Genomic DNA, 23,374 nt, shown 5'->3' on the forward strand with positions numbered 1-23,374 from the left:
GGTGTTCCCATTTTATCTCAGTGAGATTATATACCTCTTAAGGGCATCAACTATGCCTTCTTTTCGACCTTGACCTCATGCTCACCTTGCCTCATCTTGGGATCAGAACACTCAGGATGCTTCTTGAGTGGAGGGCATCAGATATTCACAAATCGCTGCTCTCCAAATGTTGATGGAGGTCTGTGAGTCAAACTCGACAGCAATGGCACACAGCCTCCTTTTGAGACAAATGACATCCACATTTTGTGGAAAACCATTGTTGGGAGAAGAGGCTGAGTTAGGAAACATCTAGGGAAGGTAAAGAACAAGGAGTAAAACTTCTTCCAAAAAATACACCTTGATTGTTTGATGTTAGCAAATTCTTACCACCAGCAGAAGAGAGAATTGGGAGAAGGGATAGGTCTCCTCACATCTGCCCCAGAGGGTTTAGACACTGACCTTCTTTATTGAGTGCTGAGGTACTGTTTGAAAGACTGGGGATACAAATACTTCTAGTGTTGCTCTAAGGACAAGGACAGGACAGGAAAAAATTAGGGATCCCGTTCTGAATCCAAGTCCGTGTCTTCATCCCTTTTTAGCATGTATCATGACATCTGGAAAGGTTTTACTCTCTCTTTATTTCCTGTCAGATGCAGTGCCCTGGAAGGTGAGATGCATCAATTATACAAACAGCCTGGAGCCCTGGGCTTGTGTGGTTCACTCAGGAAGGGAGAAGACAGCAGAGTGCTCACCCAAAGGGTAGTCAGCCTCTTCAGTACCACAGGCTGGGCACCCTGGGGAGGGGTGGTGGTCTGCAGTGGCAGCCAATCAAAACTTTTCAAATCTCATTTGATACGTGAGAGGACCAGCTTCTCCTGATTTCAGCAGAATCACAAAGACAACAAGCACACTATCCAGAGGGGGCTTTAAAGCACTGGCTTGGAAAATATCACATGTCCTTTTCACGCATTGTAGATACCTGAGTTTGTCTTTAGAAAGGACTTCGTAGCCACATTCTATCAATCCCATGAGAAGGAAAAATTGTCACATGACCAACCACATCAGAGGCCTTAGCTTCTGATGGGGTGCTTTCCCAAGTGTCACCTATGATAGCGAGGCAGAAGAAAGGCAGACTTGCCAACAAAAGGGTATCAGCCCAAGAGAGCTCCAGATTCTGTGGTCTCTAAGATCATAAATCCTTCATTTATTGAAGGGACTTACTTACTCAAAGGGAGCAAGGACAACTGCTTTGATAATGTGGTGGGCCAGTGAGCAATTCTCTTTTTTCTCTTTTTAAAAATGTCCATGGTGGGGTGACTGGGTGGCTCAGTCAGTTAAGCATCTGACTTTGACTCAGATCATAATCTCACAGTTCGTGGGTTCAAGCCCCGCATAGAGCTCTGTGCTGACAGCTCAGAGCCTGGAGCCTGCTTAGGATTCTGTGTCTCCCTCTCTCTCTGCCCTCCCTCACTCACACTATGTCTCTCTGTCTGTCAAAAATAAACATTAAAAAAATTTTTTTAAATAAAAATGTCCATTGTGGTTGTGGTGATATCCACTGAGAAAGTTTAAAAAATATTAAGAGACAGCAAACACATGGCAAGAAGTTAACTTTCTGAAGATACCAAGTGAATTTGACGTTGTCAAATGATTTCTGACCTTCCTCAATTCTTTGGAAAGGATTTTTAAAATTAATTCTTAGTCCTACTTCAGTTGGCCTGTCCAGCTATCTCCCCCAAAGTCCCATAAAAATTGACAAGTCCTTGGAGGAAAACCTAGCAAACTTAGCCTAAACCAGATGAAGGAATTTAGGCATGGGCAGGTTCGAAGGATTGCCCAGGGTTCCTCAGCAAAAGATTAACAAAGTGGGAGCCAGACCCAGGGAAATCTGAATGCAGCACCCCAGTTCCTTACAATTATGCTATATTGTCTCCTGGCTGATTTTAGTCCGCTACTGTCCCTATCCAACTCTCCCTGTGGGTCCATTTTCCTTAGCCCAGGAAAGAATTGTCAGCCCCACTCTCTCCACTGTGAAAAGCTACTTTCTAAAGACTATGTGTAGCCTATCAGAAGTGAGTAGAGTATTTCTAAATTTCTAAATATTCAGAGACTGCTCTTCTTTGGGATGCTCTTATCTGGCAAATGTGAGGGCAGGACCTTGGTGTAGGACAGATAGAAGATTTCTTGCACAGTCTGCACTATCATGGTAAGCATGGCACTCGGTACTTAGTAGCTACATAACAAGCATCTTCTGCAAATAAATGCTATGAAAGGACCCACACCAAATTTAAGAGGAACTTTGCTTCTTTAAATTTTTATGACCTTTAATGAAGCCCAATGAGAAGATTTAATTGTAATTATTGCTATGCAGTTCCTTCTCAAGTGGACTGTTATGACTAGGAGGGCAAGGGTCATAATTAAGGTATGGATATACCCTAGCATTTGAACAAGCCCTAATAGTATGTACCCCTTCAGACTCTGCTTTGGTACTAAAACCTACCAGCAGGCTTCTAAGTTCAGGAAAGCATGACATAGAAAAATGGAAAGGGGAGTGGTGGGGCCAGGATCACTGTGCCCAACCAAAAGACCCAGCTTAAAGAAGAAGATTTTGGGGGGTACCTGGGTGGCTCAGTCAGTCAAGTGTCCGACTCTTGGTTTTGGTTCAGTTCATGATCTCATGGTTCATGGATTCAAGCCCTGTGTTGGGCTCCATGTTGACAGTGCAGAGCCTGCTTGGGATTTGTTTTTGTGCCTGTCTCTCTGTCCCTCCCCTGCTCACACACTCTCTCTCTCAAAAATAGATAAACTTAAACAAAGAAAAAGAGTATTTTGTCTTTGTGGTTTTTTTTTTAATTTTTTTTTCAACATTTATTTATTTTTGGGACAGAGAGAGACAGAGCATGAATGGGGGAGGGGCAGAGAGAGAGGGAGACACAGAATCGGAAACAGGCTCCAGGCTCTGAGCCATCAGCCCAGAGCCCGACGCGGGGCTCGAACTCACAGACCGCGAGATCGTGACCTGGCTGAAGTCGGACGCTTAACCGACTGCGCCACCCAGGCGCCCCATGTCTTTGTGGTTTAAGTGTGGGTTGCATTTTCATCTTTGTCCCAAGAAGCCAATGCAGGGGCGCCTGGGTGGCTCAATGGGTTGATCATCTGGCTTTGGCTCAGACCATGATCTCACAGTTTGTGGGTTCAAGCCCTGCATCAGGCTCTGTGCTGACAGCTCAGAGCCTAGAGCCTGCATTGGATTCTGTGTCTCCCTCCCTCTCTGCCCCTCCCCTGCTCACTCTCTCTGTCTCAAAAATAAATAAACATGAAGAAGAAGAAGAGGAGGAGGAGGAGGAGGAGGAGAAGAAGGAGAAGAAGAAGAAGAAGAAGAAGAAGAAGAAGAAGAAGAAGAAGAAGAGGAGGAGGAGGAGGAGGAAGAGGAAGAGAGGAGGAGGAAGAAGGAGGAGGAGGAGGAGGAGGAGGAGGAGGAGGAGGGGAAGCCGCTGATGCAGAGCACAGCTACATAGAGGTGCCAGACCTTACCTTTCTTTGGAAGCCTTAGGATGCTTGTGATTAGCCCAATCCAGTGTCAGGAAAGAGACTCTTAAATTCCTGTCCCACACACACAGTCAGTCACCTGTCACCTAGTCTTCCTCAAAGGGAATCTGGACTATCGTGACTGGCCCTTGTGTCCTAGCGAATGAATATTTCCTTCTTACATCCAGTCCCAGTAAGAAAGTCCTATCACTGCCCTCCTCTGACAAATCGGTCTTGTCTGCTTCCCATCACATCATAGTTACAATGGCAACTGTCTATTGGGTACTTCCTATCAGCCGGACGTTGTGCAAAGTACTTTGCATGCATGTTCTGAATGAATGGTCACAAGAATGCTATGAGATAGCTATGACTATTGCCCCCTTTCATAGATGAGGATACTATGGCTCAGAGGAATTAAGTCTGAGCTTCACGCAGCCAGTATGTTACAGTGCCAGAATTCAAACTCACTTCAGACAGCCCAATAGTTCATTCTCTTAGCCATGGCTGCATAGTGTCTCGTGGAGTTACAGAAATCCCTCTAATCAGTGACTGTCTCATAGGGTTTTTCTTGACTAAAAGAGCAGGATTCCGTAGACTCTAGACTTGAACTGGCATTATGGGGATCCATGGTGGCTGGGATTTCCAAGCTTCTATGCAGATATTCCAAGCACCACCGTTTTTCCCCAACAGAAGTCTTCCAGGGGAATAAGTTAATCAGGAACTTATCTTCAGCAAACAGGATTTATGAAAAACATTTGACATCTGGTAAACAGCCATCGGCAGCCCTTTGGGATAGTATTATAACCCATAAAAAAATTTAAAATCTTTCACAAAGAAACCCCAGATTCTGACAGGTTTATAGGTGAGCTCTTTGACTCTTTACAAACTCTCCCAAAGAATGGAAGAAAAGAAGACATTCCCCAACTCATTTCATGAGGCTAAGGTAGCCTTAATATCAAAACCAGAAAACAATGTAAGAAAGGAAAATTTGAATTCTACCTCACTCTTAAACATAGATGCAAAACCCTCAAGTGTATATTAGCAAACCAAACCTGGAAGGTATGAAAATAATATACATCATGATTAATGTAGATTTTTTCCCAAGATTGAAAGGTTGGTTTAACTTTCCAAAATTAATCGATATAATTTATCACATTAACAGATGAAAGGGAAAAAACCATGTGATCTTTTCTATAGCTATAGAAAAAAATGTTTGAAAAAATTCTATATCCATTCATTATATAGATATATATTTTTTTAACCTTAGCAAAACTCAAATAAAAAGGAACTTCCTTAACATGATAAATGGTATTTATAAAAATACACGGCGAACATCGTATTTAATATTGCAGTGTTAAAGGCATTCCCCTTTAGATTCAGAAAAAGAACATAATGAATGCCTATTGTGTTTTTGCTCAACACTGTCCCTTCTGGCGTACTTGGCCAATATAGTAAAAGCAAGAAAAAGAAGTAAATGGTTAAGTATTTGAAAAGAAGAAATGTAGCTGTCATTAGTTGTGAATGATACCATCTATATAGAGAACAGAGAAGAATCTGGAAAAATATATTAGGAATAAATATGAGTTTAGCAAGGTTACTAGATACAAATCAATACAATAAAGTTAATTACATTTCTGTACTCTAAAAAGAAAACACACAGAAAAATATTTTCTTAAAAAGATACCATTTAAAACAGCAACCAAATTTTTTAAATCTCTAGGAATAAATCTAACAAAAGACCTGCAAGCCCTTTGTGGGAAAAATTTGTAAAACATTACTGAAAGACATTAAAGAAGACCTAAAATAAATGAAGAATTGTGCCATGTTCTTGAGTAAGAAGACTCAGTAATCTTAAGGATGTTGGTTCTGCTCAGATTTATCTATAAATTCAAGTCCCAGTGAGTTGTTTGTTTGGAACTTAAAGGGTAATTCTAAAATTCAAATGGAAGGAAAGAAAATAGCCAAGATGTTTCTAAAGAAGAAGATGGAATTTGGTCGTGGTAAGGACCTACCCTATCAACTACCAAATTTTATTTCAAAGCTGTACTAATTAAGATGGCATGGATTTAGCATAGAGATTCTATTAAACCAATGGAAAATACTGGAGAGCCCAGAAATAGACATAGCACGGAGACTTGATTTATGGCAGAGCAGGCTTTGCAGATCAGAAGGGAAGGATGAACTATGGCATTGGGCTAATTGGGTATCCATGTGGAAAAAGATGAAATTGGATTCCTCCCTTGTCAAAAATCAATTCCAGGTGGATTAAAGACATAAATGTGAAAGGCAAAACTATAAAACTTTTAGAAGACTATAGAGAAGTACATCTTTATGACCTTGGGACAAAAAAATCATATTCAAGATTTTTAAAAGTATAAACCATAAAGGAATATATTGTGAATTTGACTATATTAAAAATAAGAACTTCAGTTTATCAAAAGACACCACAGAGTAAAAATACAAGCTACAAAGGATTCATGTCCAAAATACTAGAACTCTATAACTTAATAAGAAAATAATAAATAACCCAACAGAGGGCAAAAAATAGACAAAGGATATGAACAAGAATTTCATACAAGACACAAGAATGGCCCATAAATGTTTGAAAAGAAACTCAAGCTCTTTAGTACTCAGAGAAATTAATTTGAAACCACAGTGAGATATTTCACACCCATCATAGACAGGTATTAAAAAGCTGGGCATTGCCACATGTTGGCAAGATTATGGGGTAACAGGAATTGCCATTTGCTGCTGGTGGAAGTGTAAATTGTTACAGCCACACCGGGAAACAATTTGTTATTACCTAATAAAACTTAGCAGGCTCATACCCTATGGCCCATCAATTCTATTTGTCGGTATGTATCGTGGAGAAACTCTTGCACAGGGGCCCGGGGGACATATACAAGACTGTTCATAGCAACATCGTTCATAACAGCCCCAAACTGAAAATCACCCAAATGACACATAAATGATAGAATGGTTAAAAGGTGGCATATGCATACAATGAAATACATGACAGCGGTGAAAATCAACCACAAAAACTTAAGATTGAGCCAAAGGTGCAACTCGCAGAAGAATACGCTCAACGTGAATGCATTCATACTGTGTTCAAAAACAGGCAAATCTAAACAACATGTTGTTTAGGGATGTATGCCAAGGTGGTAAAATTACAGAGAAAAGCACTGGGATGATGAGCACCAATTTCAACCCTGTGGTTACAGGGGCCAGAGGGATATGGAGGAATATGCAGAAGGCAGTATTCAATTTCTATTTTTATTCTGGTTCTTACGTTGGGCAGTATGTATACAGGTTCAGTTTTATTCTTCTCCTTTCAATGATACATAAAATTATATGCACTTGTGTGCATAATGTAATTTAAATTTTCCATAACAAAGGGAAATAACAGAGATGGGGGAGGGGAGGCACACAAAAATCAGGGGCAGCAGAAAGCATGACCTGCTCAGAGAGCAGAGCAAAGACTCCAAGGCTGAAGGAGGTGAAAAAGTGAGTGGCAGAGTGTAGGAAGGTGAGGCTGGAGAGAAAAGCAGGAGCCAGATCACAGGGGATATTCTGAGCTTTGATGACTACCTCGAAGATGTAAAATTAGTGGTCTTCACAGATAGTTTGCTGACCTATCTTCTTAAGATTTTTTTTTTTTTTGAGGTAGATCTAAAGGGACTGCTGGAAACTCACAAATGAACTCTCTTTCGGTGTTTTCGGTGCTTTCACTCTCTTTCGGTGTTTTCGGTGTTTTCACTCTCTTTCGGTGTCGGTGTTTTCACTCACAGAACAGATAAGTAGCACTAGGTGGCCACTCTTTACTCATTGGGCTGGGTTGCCTCTGAGATAGGTTAAGACAGGAAGGAAGGGGAGAGCAGTCTGGCAGAAGGAGCCCTGACTCTGTTGAGGCCTTGGTTCTGCCAGAGAAGGAAGAAGAAAAACAAACAAACAACCATTATTCTACCTGCTGTCAGATCTATTCCACATTACGTGGGGCCTTGGGCATGGATGGAAGTCACCATGAATAGAATAGATCTATGAGCATAAAAACAGAACACTGAATTTGACTGGGTGGCTTTTTTCTAGGATATACAAATCTGCCTCATACATATGACCCCATTAGCCATGTTGAGATCTAGAAATGTTAACCTTGGTGTCCTACAGAACACGCTCTGAGCATGGGGTTCTTCCTGGCTACCCATTTGCTGGCCACCTCCACAAAATCATGGAATCTTTTTATCTCAGTTTCCTCATTGGGAAAAATGGGGATAATGACAATGGGAATGTTATGTAAGTTAGCATTGGAATCATAGGGTGTGAGAGTGAAATACCTCTTGGAGATCAAGGCAAGCCTCTCCTGGCAGTGCCCAGAGCACCTTGAACTTCCCCTACCCCAGCACACGTCATGCTTATATACTTATGGATTTCACTGTCTTCCCTGGTATACGTGGTGAATTGCACATGAGGAAGGAGCCCCATGTGTCTCATTCACTGCATTAACCCCAGTGCTAGAACCATATAAGGTCCACACAAGGCAAGTGCTGAATGTGACTCTTAAGACTCCTTTAATCTGTAGAGGGAAATGGGTTTTTAACTTTATGAAGCTTGATGGCCAACTCTGGATTATCCATGGTGGTGGGTACAAAAACTATCATATAATACCTAATTTTCTGTCTTGAAAACGCAGCCCTTCTCCTAACCCTGAGTGAACCCTCTGTAGGTTCGAGGCCCTTGTTAGCTCCTGGGAATACTGAGATACAGAGACACAACAGGCTCCAGAGTAGTTTACACTGGAGGAAGACAGTCACCCTGTGCCCACTAAGTTACTGAAAGGCATGAACCCGGGAGGAAATAGCTGAGTGCCACCATATGAGTTGGAGAGAGAGAGCAAACTTGCATTTCGGAGAGCTGGGGACACTGTCCTCCAGAAGAATAGGGTTGCTTCTTCCTATCCCCCATCACATTCTTGGGTCCCACTTTCAGGCCAGATCTTGCAGAGCTGTTGCATAAAAGGAGATGGATGTTCCATCCTCACCCTGTGCAGTAGCTAATCTCTTTCCAGATGGAAATAAGTACTATTTATTGAGCTCTTACAGTATGCTAAATAACTTACATTGATTACTTCACTTAGTCCTCCTAACAACTCCGACAGAAATACCATTATTGCCCTCATTTTATAGATGAGGAAGTGGAGGGGCGCCTGGGTGACTCAGTCGGTTAAGCGTCTGACTTTGGCTCTGGTCATGATCTTGCGGTTTGTTGAGTTCGAGCCCCGAGTTGGGCTCTGGAGCCTGCTTCAGGTTCTGTGTCTCCCTCTGTCTCTGCCCCTCCCCCACTTGTGTTCTGTCTCTGTCTGTCAAAAATGAATAAATGTAAAAAAAAAAATTTATAGATGAGTAAGTGGAGGACCCTCCAAAGAGAGTCACTTGCCCAAATCACAAACCTTAGTAAATGCTAGAACCACATGGCTGAATACTAAGCTAGACTTCCCCTCCAGATTCTGAGATAGCGCCACATCCCGCACTCCCTGTATGGCTGATGGTGAAGGTGCAGGGCCAACAGAACATTGCCACAACTCTGCAGGCTGCAGGCCTGTTTCCTCCCTCATTTAATACCCCAGAACCCGAAAATGCCTAGAAGCCACACAGCTGTGGATTCTTCTGCTACTGATAAAGACTTCTTTTAAATGAGTCATTTCCTTCAAAAAAGAGGAAAAACTGTTTTCACATTGTAGCAGAAATATCCACCCCCACCCTCAAATACACATCCTGTCTGACCCTGCTCAAGCTCCCAAACACTATGCCAGGAAGCACCAGTTGCTGGAGGGCCTTACAGCTGGCCTTAGGTTCCTTGTTGATATAGGGACCTGAGGTCACAACTGACCGCAGAGAACCACCTGCCAGAGGCCTGTTCACTTAGTCTGGTGGAACATACATGCCTCCTCAGAAGTTGGCCATCCACCTGGTTGTCCCCCATTTTTCCAGTGGGGCCTTCATTTCTGTCTTGTTCTGTCTGTCCTCCTTCCCTACCAGGCTCTCTCTTCTCTGCCCTTAGCTATCTTGCTCTTTCCTTATCACCTCTTATTCTTCCTTCATTCTTGTTCATTTTCATTTGCACCTTATTTATTGAGCTTGTGTCTGATACATAGGTTTCCATTCTTGATTTCTCTCCTATTCAGGTGGCCCTCTGCTACGAGGGTTGCTTGCTAGCTGCCCAGTAATAAGCTGAACCATCCCTGTGCCCTCCTCTGACCAATCCCAGAGCTTGGGCTGGGTCAAGCTCAGGCTCCTTGGATTTTCCTGCCAACTAGATAATATATTCCTATTTTTTATCAGCTTTATTGAGCATAGTCACATCCAATAAAGTTCAGCGATTTTAAGTACACAGTTCAGTGACTTTTGGCAAATGCATAAATGCATATGATGACTACCAAAATCAAGACATAGAACACTTCCATCACCCCAGAAAGTTTTTTGCCATCAGTCAATCCTCTCCCCTCACTCCTGGCCATTGGCAGTCCTCCATCTGTTTTCTGTCACTAGTTTGGGTAATTTTAAGAATGTCCTACAAATAGCAAAGTAGAATATGTAGTCTTATGTGTCCTGCCTCTTTTACTTAGGATGATGTTAAGATTTATCCATGCCATTGCATGCATCGCTGAGGAACATTACCCTGTGGTTTTACCGCAATTTGTTTATTCATTCACCAGTTGATTGGCATTTGGGTTGTTTCCAGTTCAGGGCTAAAACGAAGAAAGCTGCTAAGAACATTCATGTCAAGTCTTTGTATGGACGTTATGTTTTCACTTTACTTTGATAACTGCTTGTGAGTGGGGTTGCTGAGTAGTGCATACGTGTATATTTAACTTTATAACAAACACCCAACTTGTTTTCCAAAGCAGTGGCGCCATTTTACTTTCCCACCAGCAGTATGTAAGAGTTATAGTTGCTCCACATTCTCACCAACACTTGGTATGGTCAGTCGTTTTCATTTTAGCCACTTTCATAGATGTGTAGTGGTATCTCATGGTAGTTGTAACTCGCATTTTCCTGATAATTACTGGTGTTGAGCATCTTTTCATGTGCTTCTTGGCCACTCAATCTCCTTTTGTGGTATCTTTTACCCATTTTTTATTGGATTGTCGTTTTCTCTGTGGGTTGTAAGAGTTTTCTGATATTTTTTCATCTGCCTTTTCTTCTTTCTTCCTCATTCTATCCCTCTGGCTCTGTGTTTTTCTCCCACTGTGTCCCGGTCCCAGTTTCTGACACCTCCCCCACCCCCAGAACTGTCCACTATCTCCCCTTCTCTCCTAGCTCCTTCTTGGCCTCTTTCCTCCTTGTTCATGGATGTTCTCCCTTCACCTCCAAGACATCTCAAAACCTGAGAATCTGGCCTCACTTCCTCTTCCATATTAGAAAGAACCCACTAAACACAAGCCCACTGATTTCAGTCCTGGCCAGGTTCAATGTTCCAAATAGGAGGAAGGACCCCCCCCCCTCCAAATGAAGACCGAGAGAAGTAAAAAGACATAGCCTAGTGTAATGGAGGGATGGCTTTGCATTCTGACATCTTTCTCTTCCCTAAATGATTAATAGTGTCTATAGATAGAAGGGCTTATTTTACTCAAGCCTAACACTGGAAAGTCATGGGTGTTAAGTGCATTCTGCTTAATCAGTGGTCCAACAGTCTCCACAAACATAAGATTAATTGTTCTCATAACAAGGCTCTCCCTTGGCACAAGTCCCAAGCCCAGCAGGGATTTGTTTTGTCGAGTCACAGGGAAGGAGTAGCCCAGCCCAAAGCTGGCAAACTTTTCTTCTCTCTTCAAGAGAACTGGTGTGACAATATTTGATTGCAAAGCACAAAGCACTTTACACAGTGATAGAGAACACAAGATGGGTGACTGTGGAATTTTTTTTAAGACCTTGCTGAGATATGCCTCACAGGCCATGCAGTTCACTCATTTTAAGGTGTACAGTTCAGGGGCACCTGGCTGGCTTAGTCAGAAGAGTGTGCAGCTCTTGATCTCAGGGTCATGAGTTTGAGGTCCACATTGGGTGTGGAAATTACTTTAAAAAGTGTATAATTATGTGGGGGTTTTTAATATTTTTATTTATTTTTGAGAGGGAGAGAGACAGTGTGCAAGTTGGGGAGGGGGAGAGAAAGGGAGACACAAGATCCGAGGCAGGCTCCAGGGTCCGAACTGTCAGCACAGAGCCCAATGCGGGGCCCGAACCCGGGAACCTCAAGATCATGACCGGAACCAAAGTCGGACACCCAAATGACTGAGCCACCCAGGCGCCCCGGTGTTTTTTTAAATATAGTCACAGGTATGTGCAACCATTACCACAACTTTATATCATTTCCTCACCTCCAAAAGAAATCCTGTACTCTGTGACCAGCACTCCAACCCCTTTTCATCCCCAACCCCTAATCTACTTTCTATCTTTACAGATTTGTCTATTCTGGACATTTCACATAACCAGAATTATATAACACTGTCTTTTGTACCTGGCTCCTTTCATTTGGTGTAATGTTTTCCAGGTTTATGCATGTTCTAGCACGTCTCAATACTTCATTCCTGTTATGGCCGAATAACATGCCACTGTACAGATACACCATGTTTTGTTTGTCCATTCGTCAGTCAATGGGCGTTGGGGTTATTTCCACCCTTTGGCTATTATGAATAATGCTGCTCTAAACATTTGTGTACTAGTTCTCACGTAGACGTATGTTTTCATTTCTCCTGGGTATGGACTAGGAGTAGACTTACTGCATCATATGCTACTTCTGGTTAATCATTCAAGGAACCAGCAGACTATTTTCCAAAGGAGCTACACCCTATTACCTTCAAACTGCATCAAAGTTTCAGTTTTCTATACTCTCACCAACACTTGTTATCTGTTTGGAATGGTTTTTTGATCCTGCAACTATAGCTTCGAAACGTCAAACATACATGCACAGCACACATATATTTAGACAATCATCACCAGAGAACACACACAAAACTACCAAGTCATGCATACCAGCATATACCAGCACATACCTCTAGAGTTCACATATGTATACCTATAACCCCGCATAGACATTTACAATCACAAGCTCATGTACAGTCACAGTGCACATGCCTGTGAGTGCATAGACTCACATGTGGGAATGTAATCAGATGTACAGTAGACCAGTGCTGTCACACATGTGCATACGATTGTCATGGGTTGTGAACAAGCATGCACACAGAACCAGAGACATGTGCACTCAATAACGCATTCACTCTTGCCTGAACACACGTATACAAATGACAGTTGTGCCCACAAAAGCAGAGTCCTAAAAAAGGCACACATATATAGTTATCATCACTTATGGGGGTGGTAATTGAACATAAATTGAGTGTATTTACTCTGGATGACAAGGAGATGATTGAGATTACCTTCGTGCTTGGTGTACTGGGTAGGAAGATGTTTTCATTCATTTATTTGTTCTTTAAGCTACAAGTGTATATTGGGCACATAGAAAACACAGTGATGAACAAGACATAGTCCCTGCCCTCATGGAACTTATAGTCTAGTGGTGGGGCAGTCAACTGTGGTATGTGTCAAGAAGGAAATAAATAAGGTAATATGATAAATAGGCAAGGTGCCAGGATAGTAGTTTCCAAGTATTTTTAGCAGTGTTGCTCACTCTTTCATCCTGGCGAAGTGAACACTATTTAGATTCACCTTCCATAAGTCACTGGATAAACTGGTGTGTGTGTGTGTGTGTGTGTGTGTGTGTGTGTGTGTGTGTGTGTATTAATACTAGCATTATTAAGAGTGTGGGCTCAGGACCTAGACTACCCTGGTTTAAAATTTGGTTTCTTTCAAATTGGGTGATCTGCAAATTCTCATTCGCAATTAGGGATGCCCATTGTACCTTTAGTAAGGATTAAATTAGCTGATACTTGTAAAGCATTTAAAAGTGCCTAGCCAGTGTCAAGTTCTCATTAGTAGCCATGATATCATTTTCTGAGTGTAGGTTTCCATAGAGGGAGCAAGTGCACTAGGAGGTGGGTCGGGAGAGGCTGGGGGAATACATCAAGGAGCCCAGTAGTGTCCTGTTGACCAGTGACTGGATGAGTCTTCATCTTCTACCATGTAGGAGCAGCCGTTGGGAAGACAGCCCTGGCATGACATCCTGGCAGGCCATAAACCAGTCCATCCCCACCTCACTGCCTCCAGCCACTAACCACAGAGAAGATGCATGATGTGTGGCACTGGGCAAGGCTCTTGGTTTCCAGCTGCATCGGGCCTTTCTGCAGCAGCTCCGCTGTGGGCCTGGTGTGTAGCATTCATTGGTTCTGCTTGGCTGTCTTTTCTGTGTAGGTCAGCACTTACCATTCCATACCTGGCTCCCCAGGACATTCCGCAGCCATCGTCAATCTGTCCGGCTCCCAGCAACACCTCTCAGCAAACATGTGAGTAACAAGCTCAGCTCTCCACCCCCGGGTCGTGGCCAGAGAGGCCACTTTTGCCACCCCTCTGCCTTCAAGCATCACCACTCCCAGACCATCCCATACAAAGAGACAACAAATCCCCTTCCTTTATATCCTTCAAAGGAAATAATGCTGAAAAACAGATTGGCAAGCCACATCATCCTAGCTCATTATTTTACAAAAGTAGAAAGGAACTGGAAGATTAGACACCAAAACATTGCTGGGAGATTGGATACTGAGCAATTTCTGTTGTCTTCTAGATTCAAAATGTTGGGTCATAAATAGATGTTGAAATATAGCATTTTGGTGGAGGGAAACCCTGTAGAAGAGAATACCCTGCCCAGCCCCTTTGATAATACCTTCCAGTGTCTCATAGTCCTTGGAGTCTAGAGGGACTTCTTGATGTCCAGCCTGAGGCCATACATTGGTAACCTGAATCTGGCAAGCCCACATGGGTTACTTTTAATGCTTTTAGTCAAGCATATATTCTCACTTCCACACCCTCGCTGTGTCTTCACCCCTGGCTCATAACTAGATGCTATCTGCCTGACGCCTGTGTAGACTGCAAACTGGAAAGTCACGACTCTAACCCAAGGACATTTTGCGATGTTACAAACGCATCATCGCCCTCCATCCCGCCATGCAGCCAGGATTCCACTGTCTGCTAACAAACTAAAATCAACTCCTACCTCCCCTCCCCAATGTCTGCTTCCCTGCCTACATTAAGCTAGCTCCTCTGGCCATTCCTGGGAATCAAATGTGCCCCCGCTCTCAGCAGAGGGAACGGATCAGAGAGTCTTCTGTTCTGACCTCTCCTTTCCCTTCACTTGCTGGCTGCAAACATGTTCTGGGGTGATACATTAAGCAGTATGAAAAAGCATCCTGGGCAGAGCCATAACTTCTAGGTTTGAGACCAGGCTCTGCCACTAATTCTGGGTCACCAACTACTTTCTCTATCCTAGTCCAGTTTCCCCATTGTCAAAACGCCAAGGTGGCCTAAATTAGTGATCTGAAGCTGTGTGGCACTCTGTGGAAAAGCAGGGATGTTGGCCCGTCCAGTGCTACTTCTATCACTATAGGTTCTATCACTATCACCTGCCTTCCATACCGACATTTCACCATGAAGAAGTTAGTTATTTCTAACCACTGGGTCAGTGGTTCCATTTCCCTTCACTCTTTGCTGGCTCCATGCCCTCCTCCAGGCACGTTCCCCTTCTTCACTCAGTTCCCTTGTCTCCCCAGGTTTGTGGCCCTGCACTCCTACTCAGCCCATGGACCCGATGAGCTGGACCTACAGAAGGGAGAAGGCATCAGGGTCCTGGGCAGGTACCCAGACGGCTGGCTCAGGGGCGTCTCCTTGGTCACTGGGCGGGTTGGCACCTTCCCCAACAACTATGTCATCCCCATTTTCAGGTGCGTGCCCTCTATTCTCAGGCAGTGGAGGTCGGGTCCACTAGGCCCAGGGCCATCTGTGGTTTCACTGCTCAAGGACTCAGTGCTCCTTTGGAGCGTAGGCCAAGAAATGGCCTAACACTTTTTTTTTTAATTGTAGAAAGTTATCTTTTTTAGAGTTCTTCACATTTTACAAGCACTTTCACATCTTTTAACTCATTGGATGTGTTCAAGAGTCCCTCCTGTAAGGGAGATGTGATTTTACAGATGAGGAAAGTGATGTACAGAGTTAAGCAACCTGCTCAAGAGCTGGGTTTCAGGTTTTCTATAGTACGAACCCCCAAAATCCCATTCATATCCTGCACCCCAACTCTCCTGTATAGCCGAATAATGGGAGCCTGTGATAATCAGAAGACCCCTCAGAGCACTTCAGGAAACTTCGTAAGACACTAGGCCAGTAGGCAGACTTTCCATGACTCAGACTACGACCTGTCCATCCACACCCCAGGCCAAAGGCTGGTTACCCTGTAGGTCCCTGTCCCTATCAGCGTTCCCAAATTTTTTATTCTCCAGCACACCCGACCCTTTAACTTAAACCACCACCACAGATCCCTGCACTGCCCATGGCTCCGCCTTCCTCCACCCCACATCCACCCAGGCACAGCCTGTCACAAGGCAGTGAGGCCATCCCCACACATCAAACACTGTCTCTATGACATAACTCCAAGGAAAGTGATAACCCATTGTACTCTCTGGGGGGAGGGGCGGTCAGAGCTGGAGTCCTATGTCCAGTTTGGGGGAGCTTCATAAAGGTGGGGCACAGTGTCCGGAGGAGGGCCACAAAGATGGTGAGGAGACAGAACACTACACCACAGTAGACAGTCATAGAAACACTTGGGTAAAGCTACAGAAGACAGGGTCAGAGGGACCATAACAAGCCGTGGAGACAGGAAATCTGTTCCATGAAGGGAAAGTGAACCAGTGGATACAACTTAGAAGTTGGATCCGTAAAAGTTTGCACTTTCTAACACATAGGTTTTTTTCCAATAAGGTTGGCTGGTGAGGTGGTAGGACCCCCTTTCTAGGAAGAGTACAGGCAAAGTCTGGGTTTCCATAGATCCAGGCTTAGATAAAAAGATTTCTTCACATGGCAGAAAGTTGAACCGGAAGTTATCTCCTTCAGTGGAAGGTTCTTGGAATTTGTTAGAAAGTTGCAAAATCTCCAAAGGCAAACTAAGGGTGTCTATAGCTGATGCTGTAGTCAACAAATATTTATCAAGCATAAACTATGTGTCAGGCACCTTTTTAGACACAGGAGAAACACCAGTGGACAAAACACACAAAATCTCTGCCCACCAGAAGTTACATTCTAGTGGTACAGACAGATAATAAACAAGGTATATAAGTAATGCAAATGGTGTGTTAATGGTAAAGGCCAAGAAGAAAAACAAGAAAAGGATTGAATTAGTAGAGGTGGTGATTAAAATTTTAATAGATTGGTCAGGGATGGCCTTACTGAGAAGAAGGAAATGAGGCCGGTGTATTCCAGACCAAGGAACAGCAAGTACAATTGCCCTGAAGTAGGAGTGAGCCTGACATGAAGACAAATAGGACTGGTTTAGACCAAGTCAGGGGGATGTTAACAGGAAATGAGGTCAGAATGGTAACAGGTGAGCCAGATCATACAGAATTTCCTAGGTCATAATGAGGAATTGGCTTTAACGCTATTGCAAGGTTTTGAGCATAAGAGTGACATGATTTAACTTACATTTTAACGAAAATCCCTGTAGTTGCTGGGTTGAGAGTAAGCTGTAGAAAGGAAATGTGGAAGCAGAGAAACTAATTAAGAAGATACTGTAATACTCTGGGGGATAAGTGATGGTGAATGGAGCCAAGGCATTAGCCAAGGAGGCAGGGAGAGGTGGTTAGATTCTGGATATACTCTGAAGGTAGACACCACAGGATTTTCTGACAAATCAAATATCGGGTGTGAAAGAATAGAGGAGTAAGGTGAGTCCTAGTTTTTTTCCCCAAGTAACTGGAAAATGGAGTTGCCTTTTACTGAGCTAGAGGGGGAAACCAAGAGGCATGGGTTCTGAGATGTGAGGGGAAGCAAAAGCTCAGTTTGCAGCAGATTAAGTCTTAGATGCCTGTTAGCAGTCCTGGTAGAGATGTTGGCAAATGGTTGAGTATACAAGCCCAGCATTTAAGGAAGAAGGTCCAGGCTTGAGAACGTATTTAAAACCCTAGGACTAGATGAGACCATTGTGGTAGGATCAATTGTATTAGAGAGAATGACAGTGAGCCAGAAGCCAAATTGTGTGTGTGTGTGTGTGTGTGTGTGTGTGTGTGCGCGCGCGCACGCGCATGTGTATATAATTTACTGTCAAGTTAGCTAACATACAGTGTATGCAGCACGCTCTTGGCTTCAGGATTAGATTCCCTTGTTCATTGCTTACATATAACACCCAGGTCCCAACAAATGCCCTCCTCAATGCCCATCACCCATTTTCCCCTCCCCCCCACCCCATCAACCCTGAGTTTGTTCTCTGTATATTTAAGAGTCTCTTATGTTTTGCCTCCCTCTCTGTTTGTAACTATTTTTTTTTCTTCCCTTCCCCCATGGCCAGAGGGTAAAATCTTCATGGAATGAGTGGAGAGAGGCTGAGAGAGGAAATGGTGACAAAGTGATGCGACAGGTGGTCAAGTCTGATACTATGAGTCAAAGCTGGGAAGGATTAAGGAGGGTGGGGGAATGGTCTAGAGGTGCCAATGAAGAGCAAGAAGGACATCTACCCTAACTCAGGAACACTTTCTTCCATGGGATCTGACATCAATTTTGTAAGGCCCATGTCTGCTACTAAAGCATTTGCTTATGCATCACGCCTTAGCCCAGTGTCCTGGTTATTCCATGAAAACACCATTAGAATAAGTGTGACCATATAATTTATCATCCAAACTAGGACACTTTTTTTAATATTTTCTTTATTTTTGAGAGAGAGAGAGAGAGAGAGAGAGAGAGAGAGAGAGAGAGAGAGAAACAGAGACAGAAGGAGACACAGAATCCGAAGCAGGCTCCAGGCTCTGAGCTGTCAGCATGGAGCCCGACGCGGGGCTTGAACTCATGAACCACGAGATCATGACCTGAGCCAAAGTCGGATGCTTAACTGATTTAACCAACCAGTCACCCCCAGACTAGGACACTTTTAAGAAAAGAAGGAGACACACACACACACACACACACACACACACACACACACACACTTTTAATACACCAGGAGAGCAGATGTAAACTAAGACTCTCCTAGGAAAATCTGGACAAATGGTTACCCTCACTAGAATGCATGGAGGATTCCATTCCAGTGTATTCCAAGGCTCCAGCTTCCCTTTCTCTCCTTGGCTTTTGTCCTAGGTACATGTATTGTGTCCTTAGGCAAGCCATGAGCCATCTAGACTCACCTGTTCAGAGACAGCCACATCAGACAGTGGATGGAGTTTCAGCCATAGGTTGCCATTGAATCTGTCCCTCCCCTCCAGTTGATAGAATCCTGAACATATGTGTATACTGAGGTGCTACTTATGTGTATGTGGGTTTTGCTTCTAGGGAACCAACATTTCCAAAAAGAGGAAATCCCTGTCAGAGTATATTCTCCTGACAGCTGTTAAGTGACAGAGGATTGGTGCTCTCTCTGTGTGAAGTTCTCCTTGATGGTCTCCTGATGCAAAGGAAGGTCCCATCACCAGTAATCTTAGACATGGGTCTATGATGCCCAATTTATCTACCTGGGAGCAGCTCATCCTTGTTCTTAGCCACCCTCTCCTTTTGCTTCTTGGGGCTGAATGATGTGGTCCTTTGTCAGCTTAGTTTCCACTCCTTTTAGCAGGTTGTGTTAGGACTGAGTGGGTTGGACTACATATGCAAGGCCCCTTTCTGCTCTTTGATTCTGCATGTGTGTGAGGTTTTCTTCCCATCTCTGTTTTCTGTTTGCAGCGATGCCTCTCACCACCAGCAGCCCCCTTGGGCTAGAAGGCAGCCTTTTATAAAAGAGCCAGGGCTCGAAAGTATGAGGTCCCCCCTGAGCACTGGAACCTTTGCTTTATTAGCATTATGCCCCAATGAACTGGGCCTGCCAGAGCTTGGGGACTAACTCTATAGAAAGGCTAGTGCTGACCCAAATGCCAGGGTATTAAGATTCAGCAAGTGAGCCTTTTAATTCCCAAGAGAATAAAAGGCAGCTGTGCCCTCCAGAGCGCCAGCCCTCTCTCAATGCTAGATATTGACACCCACCTGTCCAGCCGAGTTGACCACAAGTAAATCTCTGCCACCGTGACATGCTTTCCCAGGCCCTGGAGGTAGCCACAGGCTCAGACTGTGCAGAACGTTTGTCAAGTTTCCATCTAAATCCCCTCTGACTAGCGTCAACATACTTTTCCTCCTTCAGGCATAGTCTTGGTGGAAGGCACAAGTTTCCTCTCTTTTCAGAGGCTTAAGAAACTAGCTCCTCCTTCTTATGTCCCCCTCCTCCTCCTCTCTATCCTGCTCTTCTTCCTTATCCTCCTTCTCCTCCTCCTCCCATCACCCCAGCTAAGAAACAGGCTCAGCCCATCTGAGGCTCTCTCTTAGGGCTTGGAAGCTTGAACCAGAGAGGAAAGAATGTGGTTGCAGTTGAAGACCTTTCATGGCAAGAACACAATCAGCAACGTCTGATCAGACCCCTGCCCCCTATCTCAGATATCTGCTGCCAGACTCTCAGCAGCCTCCCTCAGGTCCTGTTTCCAAGGCCTCTCTGCCCCTCATGTTCTCCCAACACAGTCCCTTCTGTCCAGTAGCCAGGATATTCCTCTTTCTTACAACCTTCACCAGGCACATGCACCCCCCTGGTGCCTTATGGATGGAAAAAGCAATACAGGGGCCAACACTCGGTTCTTTGAACTTTCTACCCAGAACTATATAAAGTTGCCAGGGTGCAAGCTTTCCCTTACCAGGAGGCTGCTGCCAGTGGTGAGTACAGTAGAGCCGCAAATGCCCCTTCACATACGGCGGGGGGAGGGGGCTAGGTCTTATGGGTTCCTATCACAGACAGGAAAGGGGACACAGACCTGCACACTCAAAGCAGCACAATAGAGCAAGTTGGAGGCAATAGCACTCCTTCCCCCCTCAAACCCCTCTTTCAGTCTCTCCATCTGGAAAACAAGGATCTGGAGTGTAATGGGGATTAATTAATATATGTTCACAAAGTACTTTGATATTAGAAGAAAGCGCTGGGTAAGTGCTGAGCTTTTTGCCAAAAGACAGAGAGGGACTCCTGTTGGAAGAAGGACTTTGGATTTAAGAGTTTTTGGAACCTGACCTAGTGCTGGGCTCAGGAAAATCAGGTTGCAGCTCGGTCTATCAACAGTCATTCAGAGAAGAGACTTGTGGAATAAGGCTGGCTTGGGCCTAATTAACTGTATTCTGTGCTTGCTGCTGCTGGGAATGGTTATGGAACCTGTCTTTCCTGTGGCCAGCCCATTTTACAGCATCCAACACCTTGAGGCCCCCCTTCAAAAAACAGGCAGATCTAGCACATGACCATGGAGGCCAAGGCCAAGGATTTCTCTCCACTGCCAGCCCTTAGCTCCAGAATAGAGTGGGAGCTCTTACTGGCAGGAAGCCTGCACCCCTCTACTGACGACATCACCGGGACCAGAGGCAGGTTGATGGCTGTGGATAGAAGTCCCATCACTGTAAGCATCATTTCTGGGCATTTGGCTGCATATGCTTCTTGGGCAGAGTTGGTCACGTTAAATAACGCCTTACCTATCTTTGTACCACTGGCTGGCTCGTTGTTAAGCTCCATATCACTTTTTTCAGCCAAAGAAGGAGAGAAAAGGAGGAGAAGAAATAAAGGGAAATGACTGTAGGCATTAATGGAAAGGCCATCAGGGAGGGCATCTCTGAGCCAGGGTCTTGGTTGAGTTGGTTTTTCCCAGGGAGGTTATTTCATCATCCGAGTGACGAGCTGATCAATGGACTGCTCAATCGGGGCTGTGATTTTGGGGTAGGATTGGTAAAGGGGCAAGAAGGGCATGTAAAATGGCCGCCATTCCCCATAGGGTTCAGGGAGTAGCAATCTGGAAGCAAGTGACTGGAGATTGGTGTTTTATAAAACTTTAATACTAGTCTTAAAAGTCAGAACCCAAGGCTGAAAAGGGAGGGTCTTCCAAAGGCATGTGTAGGGCCTCCCCACTGCTTCAGTTTGTTTCTTTCAAGCAGGATTCAGGGCTTACCTTGCTACCTAAATGATGAACACTCTCCCTAGCCAGGAGGGAGTGTGCTCAATGGTAAGATGGTGATCTTTTCAGTGGTAGAGGAGAGGACCAGCCTGGACCTGGGTTCAAATCTCAGGTCTTGTAGCTGCTTGGCCAAGTAACTGTAAGCCTCTATTTTCTTATCCATAAAATAGTGGCACTTGGGGTGCCTGGGTGGCTCAGTTGCTTGAGCGTCCAACTTCGGCTCAGGTCATGATCTCGTGGTTCATGAGTTTGAGCCCTGCATCAGGCTCTGTACTGACAGCTCAAAGCCTGGAGCCTGCTTCAGATTCTGTGTCTCCTCTCTCTCTGCTCCTCCCCTGCTCACACTCAGTGTCTGTCTGTCTCTCTCAAAAATAAATAAAAACATTTTTAAAAATTAAAACAAAAATAGTAGCACTAATAGAACCCACAAGATAATGGGGGCAAAGCACTGCCCAATGCCCAGCATACAGTAAGTGCTCAACATGTGTTAGCCCAAACAACTGGCATCAGTGCTGAAAGCATCATGGAAATCATTCAACAAACATTTTTTGATAAGCAATAGATGCAGAACACAAAGGATATAAAATAAGGCATAAAATATCTCTGCCTTCCCTGAGTTTAGAATCAAAGGGGAAAGTCACAGAATGAATAGGAAATCAGAACCACAAAACGAGTTGAACATGTACAAGACCTTGTGCTCCAAACTCTTGGGGTTAGGAGTGATTAGAGCTGGAATGAAAGATGACCTAAGTCAAGTGTTCTCGTTCCAATGGGGCCTCAGTATGAGCCCCTCTCCCTGCCCTCTGCACACCTGCACAGTTGCCCAGCTGTAAATCGTGAGACCCACATGATCATGCCTGTGTGGTTAATAAAGGGAACATATATGATAGGAAGGGGGTGAAGAGAGACCACATTCAGTATATGGTTGAGAGCTGTTTTAAATAGGACTCATAACTGAACGTTTTCTTTATTTCTTCTCTTTAAAACGCTTGCAACAACCAGAAAGACATCTAGTTTTCCAGATTCTCGGAGTCCTGGTCTCTACGCCACATGGACGTTATCCAACTCCTCTGTGTCCTCCCAAGGCAGCATTTCAGAAGGTGATCCCCGGCAGAACCGTCCCTTCAAGTCCGTCTTTGTGCCCACCGCCATAGTCAACCCCGTGAGGAGCACAACCAGCCCGGGGACTGTAGGACAGGGCTCTCTTCGGAGATCCGGGAGGAGCAGCATGAGAAAGAGTAAGTGGTGGCAGAGAGGTACGTGCCTACAGCTAAGTGATGGGGGGATCTGGCTCTGGGGTAGACAGAGTACATGTTGCAAAAGGAGGATACTGGCTTTAAAACAAGCCTCTGTAAAGAGTGCTTTTAATTCCCAAATAGTGACTGGTCTTATTGGATGAAGCCAGACCGACTTAAAGTCACTGCCCTTGGTCACTCCACACACGTATACTGAATGGTGGGGATGGTAGCAGCCCGGAGTGCCAGCATATAATTAGAACACAGCCAAGGTGGATGCTGGCTGTAGTTAAGACACAACGAGCAAAGTACTTGCTGGATCAGGGCTTCTCTGCTCCAGGGAACCCCGCAGGGGTGCTAAAAGGGAAACATGGGAAATATCGGGGAGGTGGGTGGGGGAGGGGGGTAAAGAGGGTTGAAGAGTCAATGCTGAGAGTCCCCAAATCTTGCTTTGTTATTTGACTAATATATACATGAGGTTAAAAGCATTTTTATT

At 44.4% G+C, this 23,374-nt stretch overlaps 1 protein-coding gene across 10 annotated transcripts in view; it reads left to right on the forward strand.

Annotated features, from left to right (window-relative positions):
* SH3RF2 (SH3 domain containing ring finger 2) overlaps positions 1 to 23,374 on the forward strand; it is a 126,477-nt gene that overhangs the window by 82,816 nt on the left and 20,287 nt on the right. For 4 of the 10 annotated variants that reach the window (XM_043590129.1, XM_043590184.1, XM_043590121.1 and 1 more), the window contains 3 exons: positions 13,866 to 13,957; positions 15,218 to 15,388; positions 22,646 to 22,881. In XM_043590129.1, coding sequence (XP_043446064.1) covers positions 13,866 to 13,957; positions 15,218 to 15,388; positions 22,646 to 22,881 — 499 coding nt within the window. Of the gene's footprint in view, positions 1 to 13,865; positions 13,958 to 15,217; positions 15,389 to 22,645; positions 22,900 to 23,374 lie in introns of all 10 variants that reach the window. The other 6 variants (XM_043590111.1, XM_043590101.1, XM_043590166.1 and 3 more) reach the window with 3 other exon arrangements.

Source organism: Prionailurus bengalensis, chromosome A1, assembly GCF_016509475.1.
Source record: "Prionailurus bengalensis isolate Pbe53 chromosome A1, Fcat_Pben_1.1_paternal_pri, whole genome shotgun sequence".
NCBI classification, from domain to species: Eukaryota; Metazoa; Chordata; class Mammalia; order Carnivora; family Felidae; genus Prionailurus; species Prionailurus bengalensis.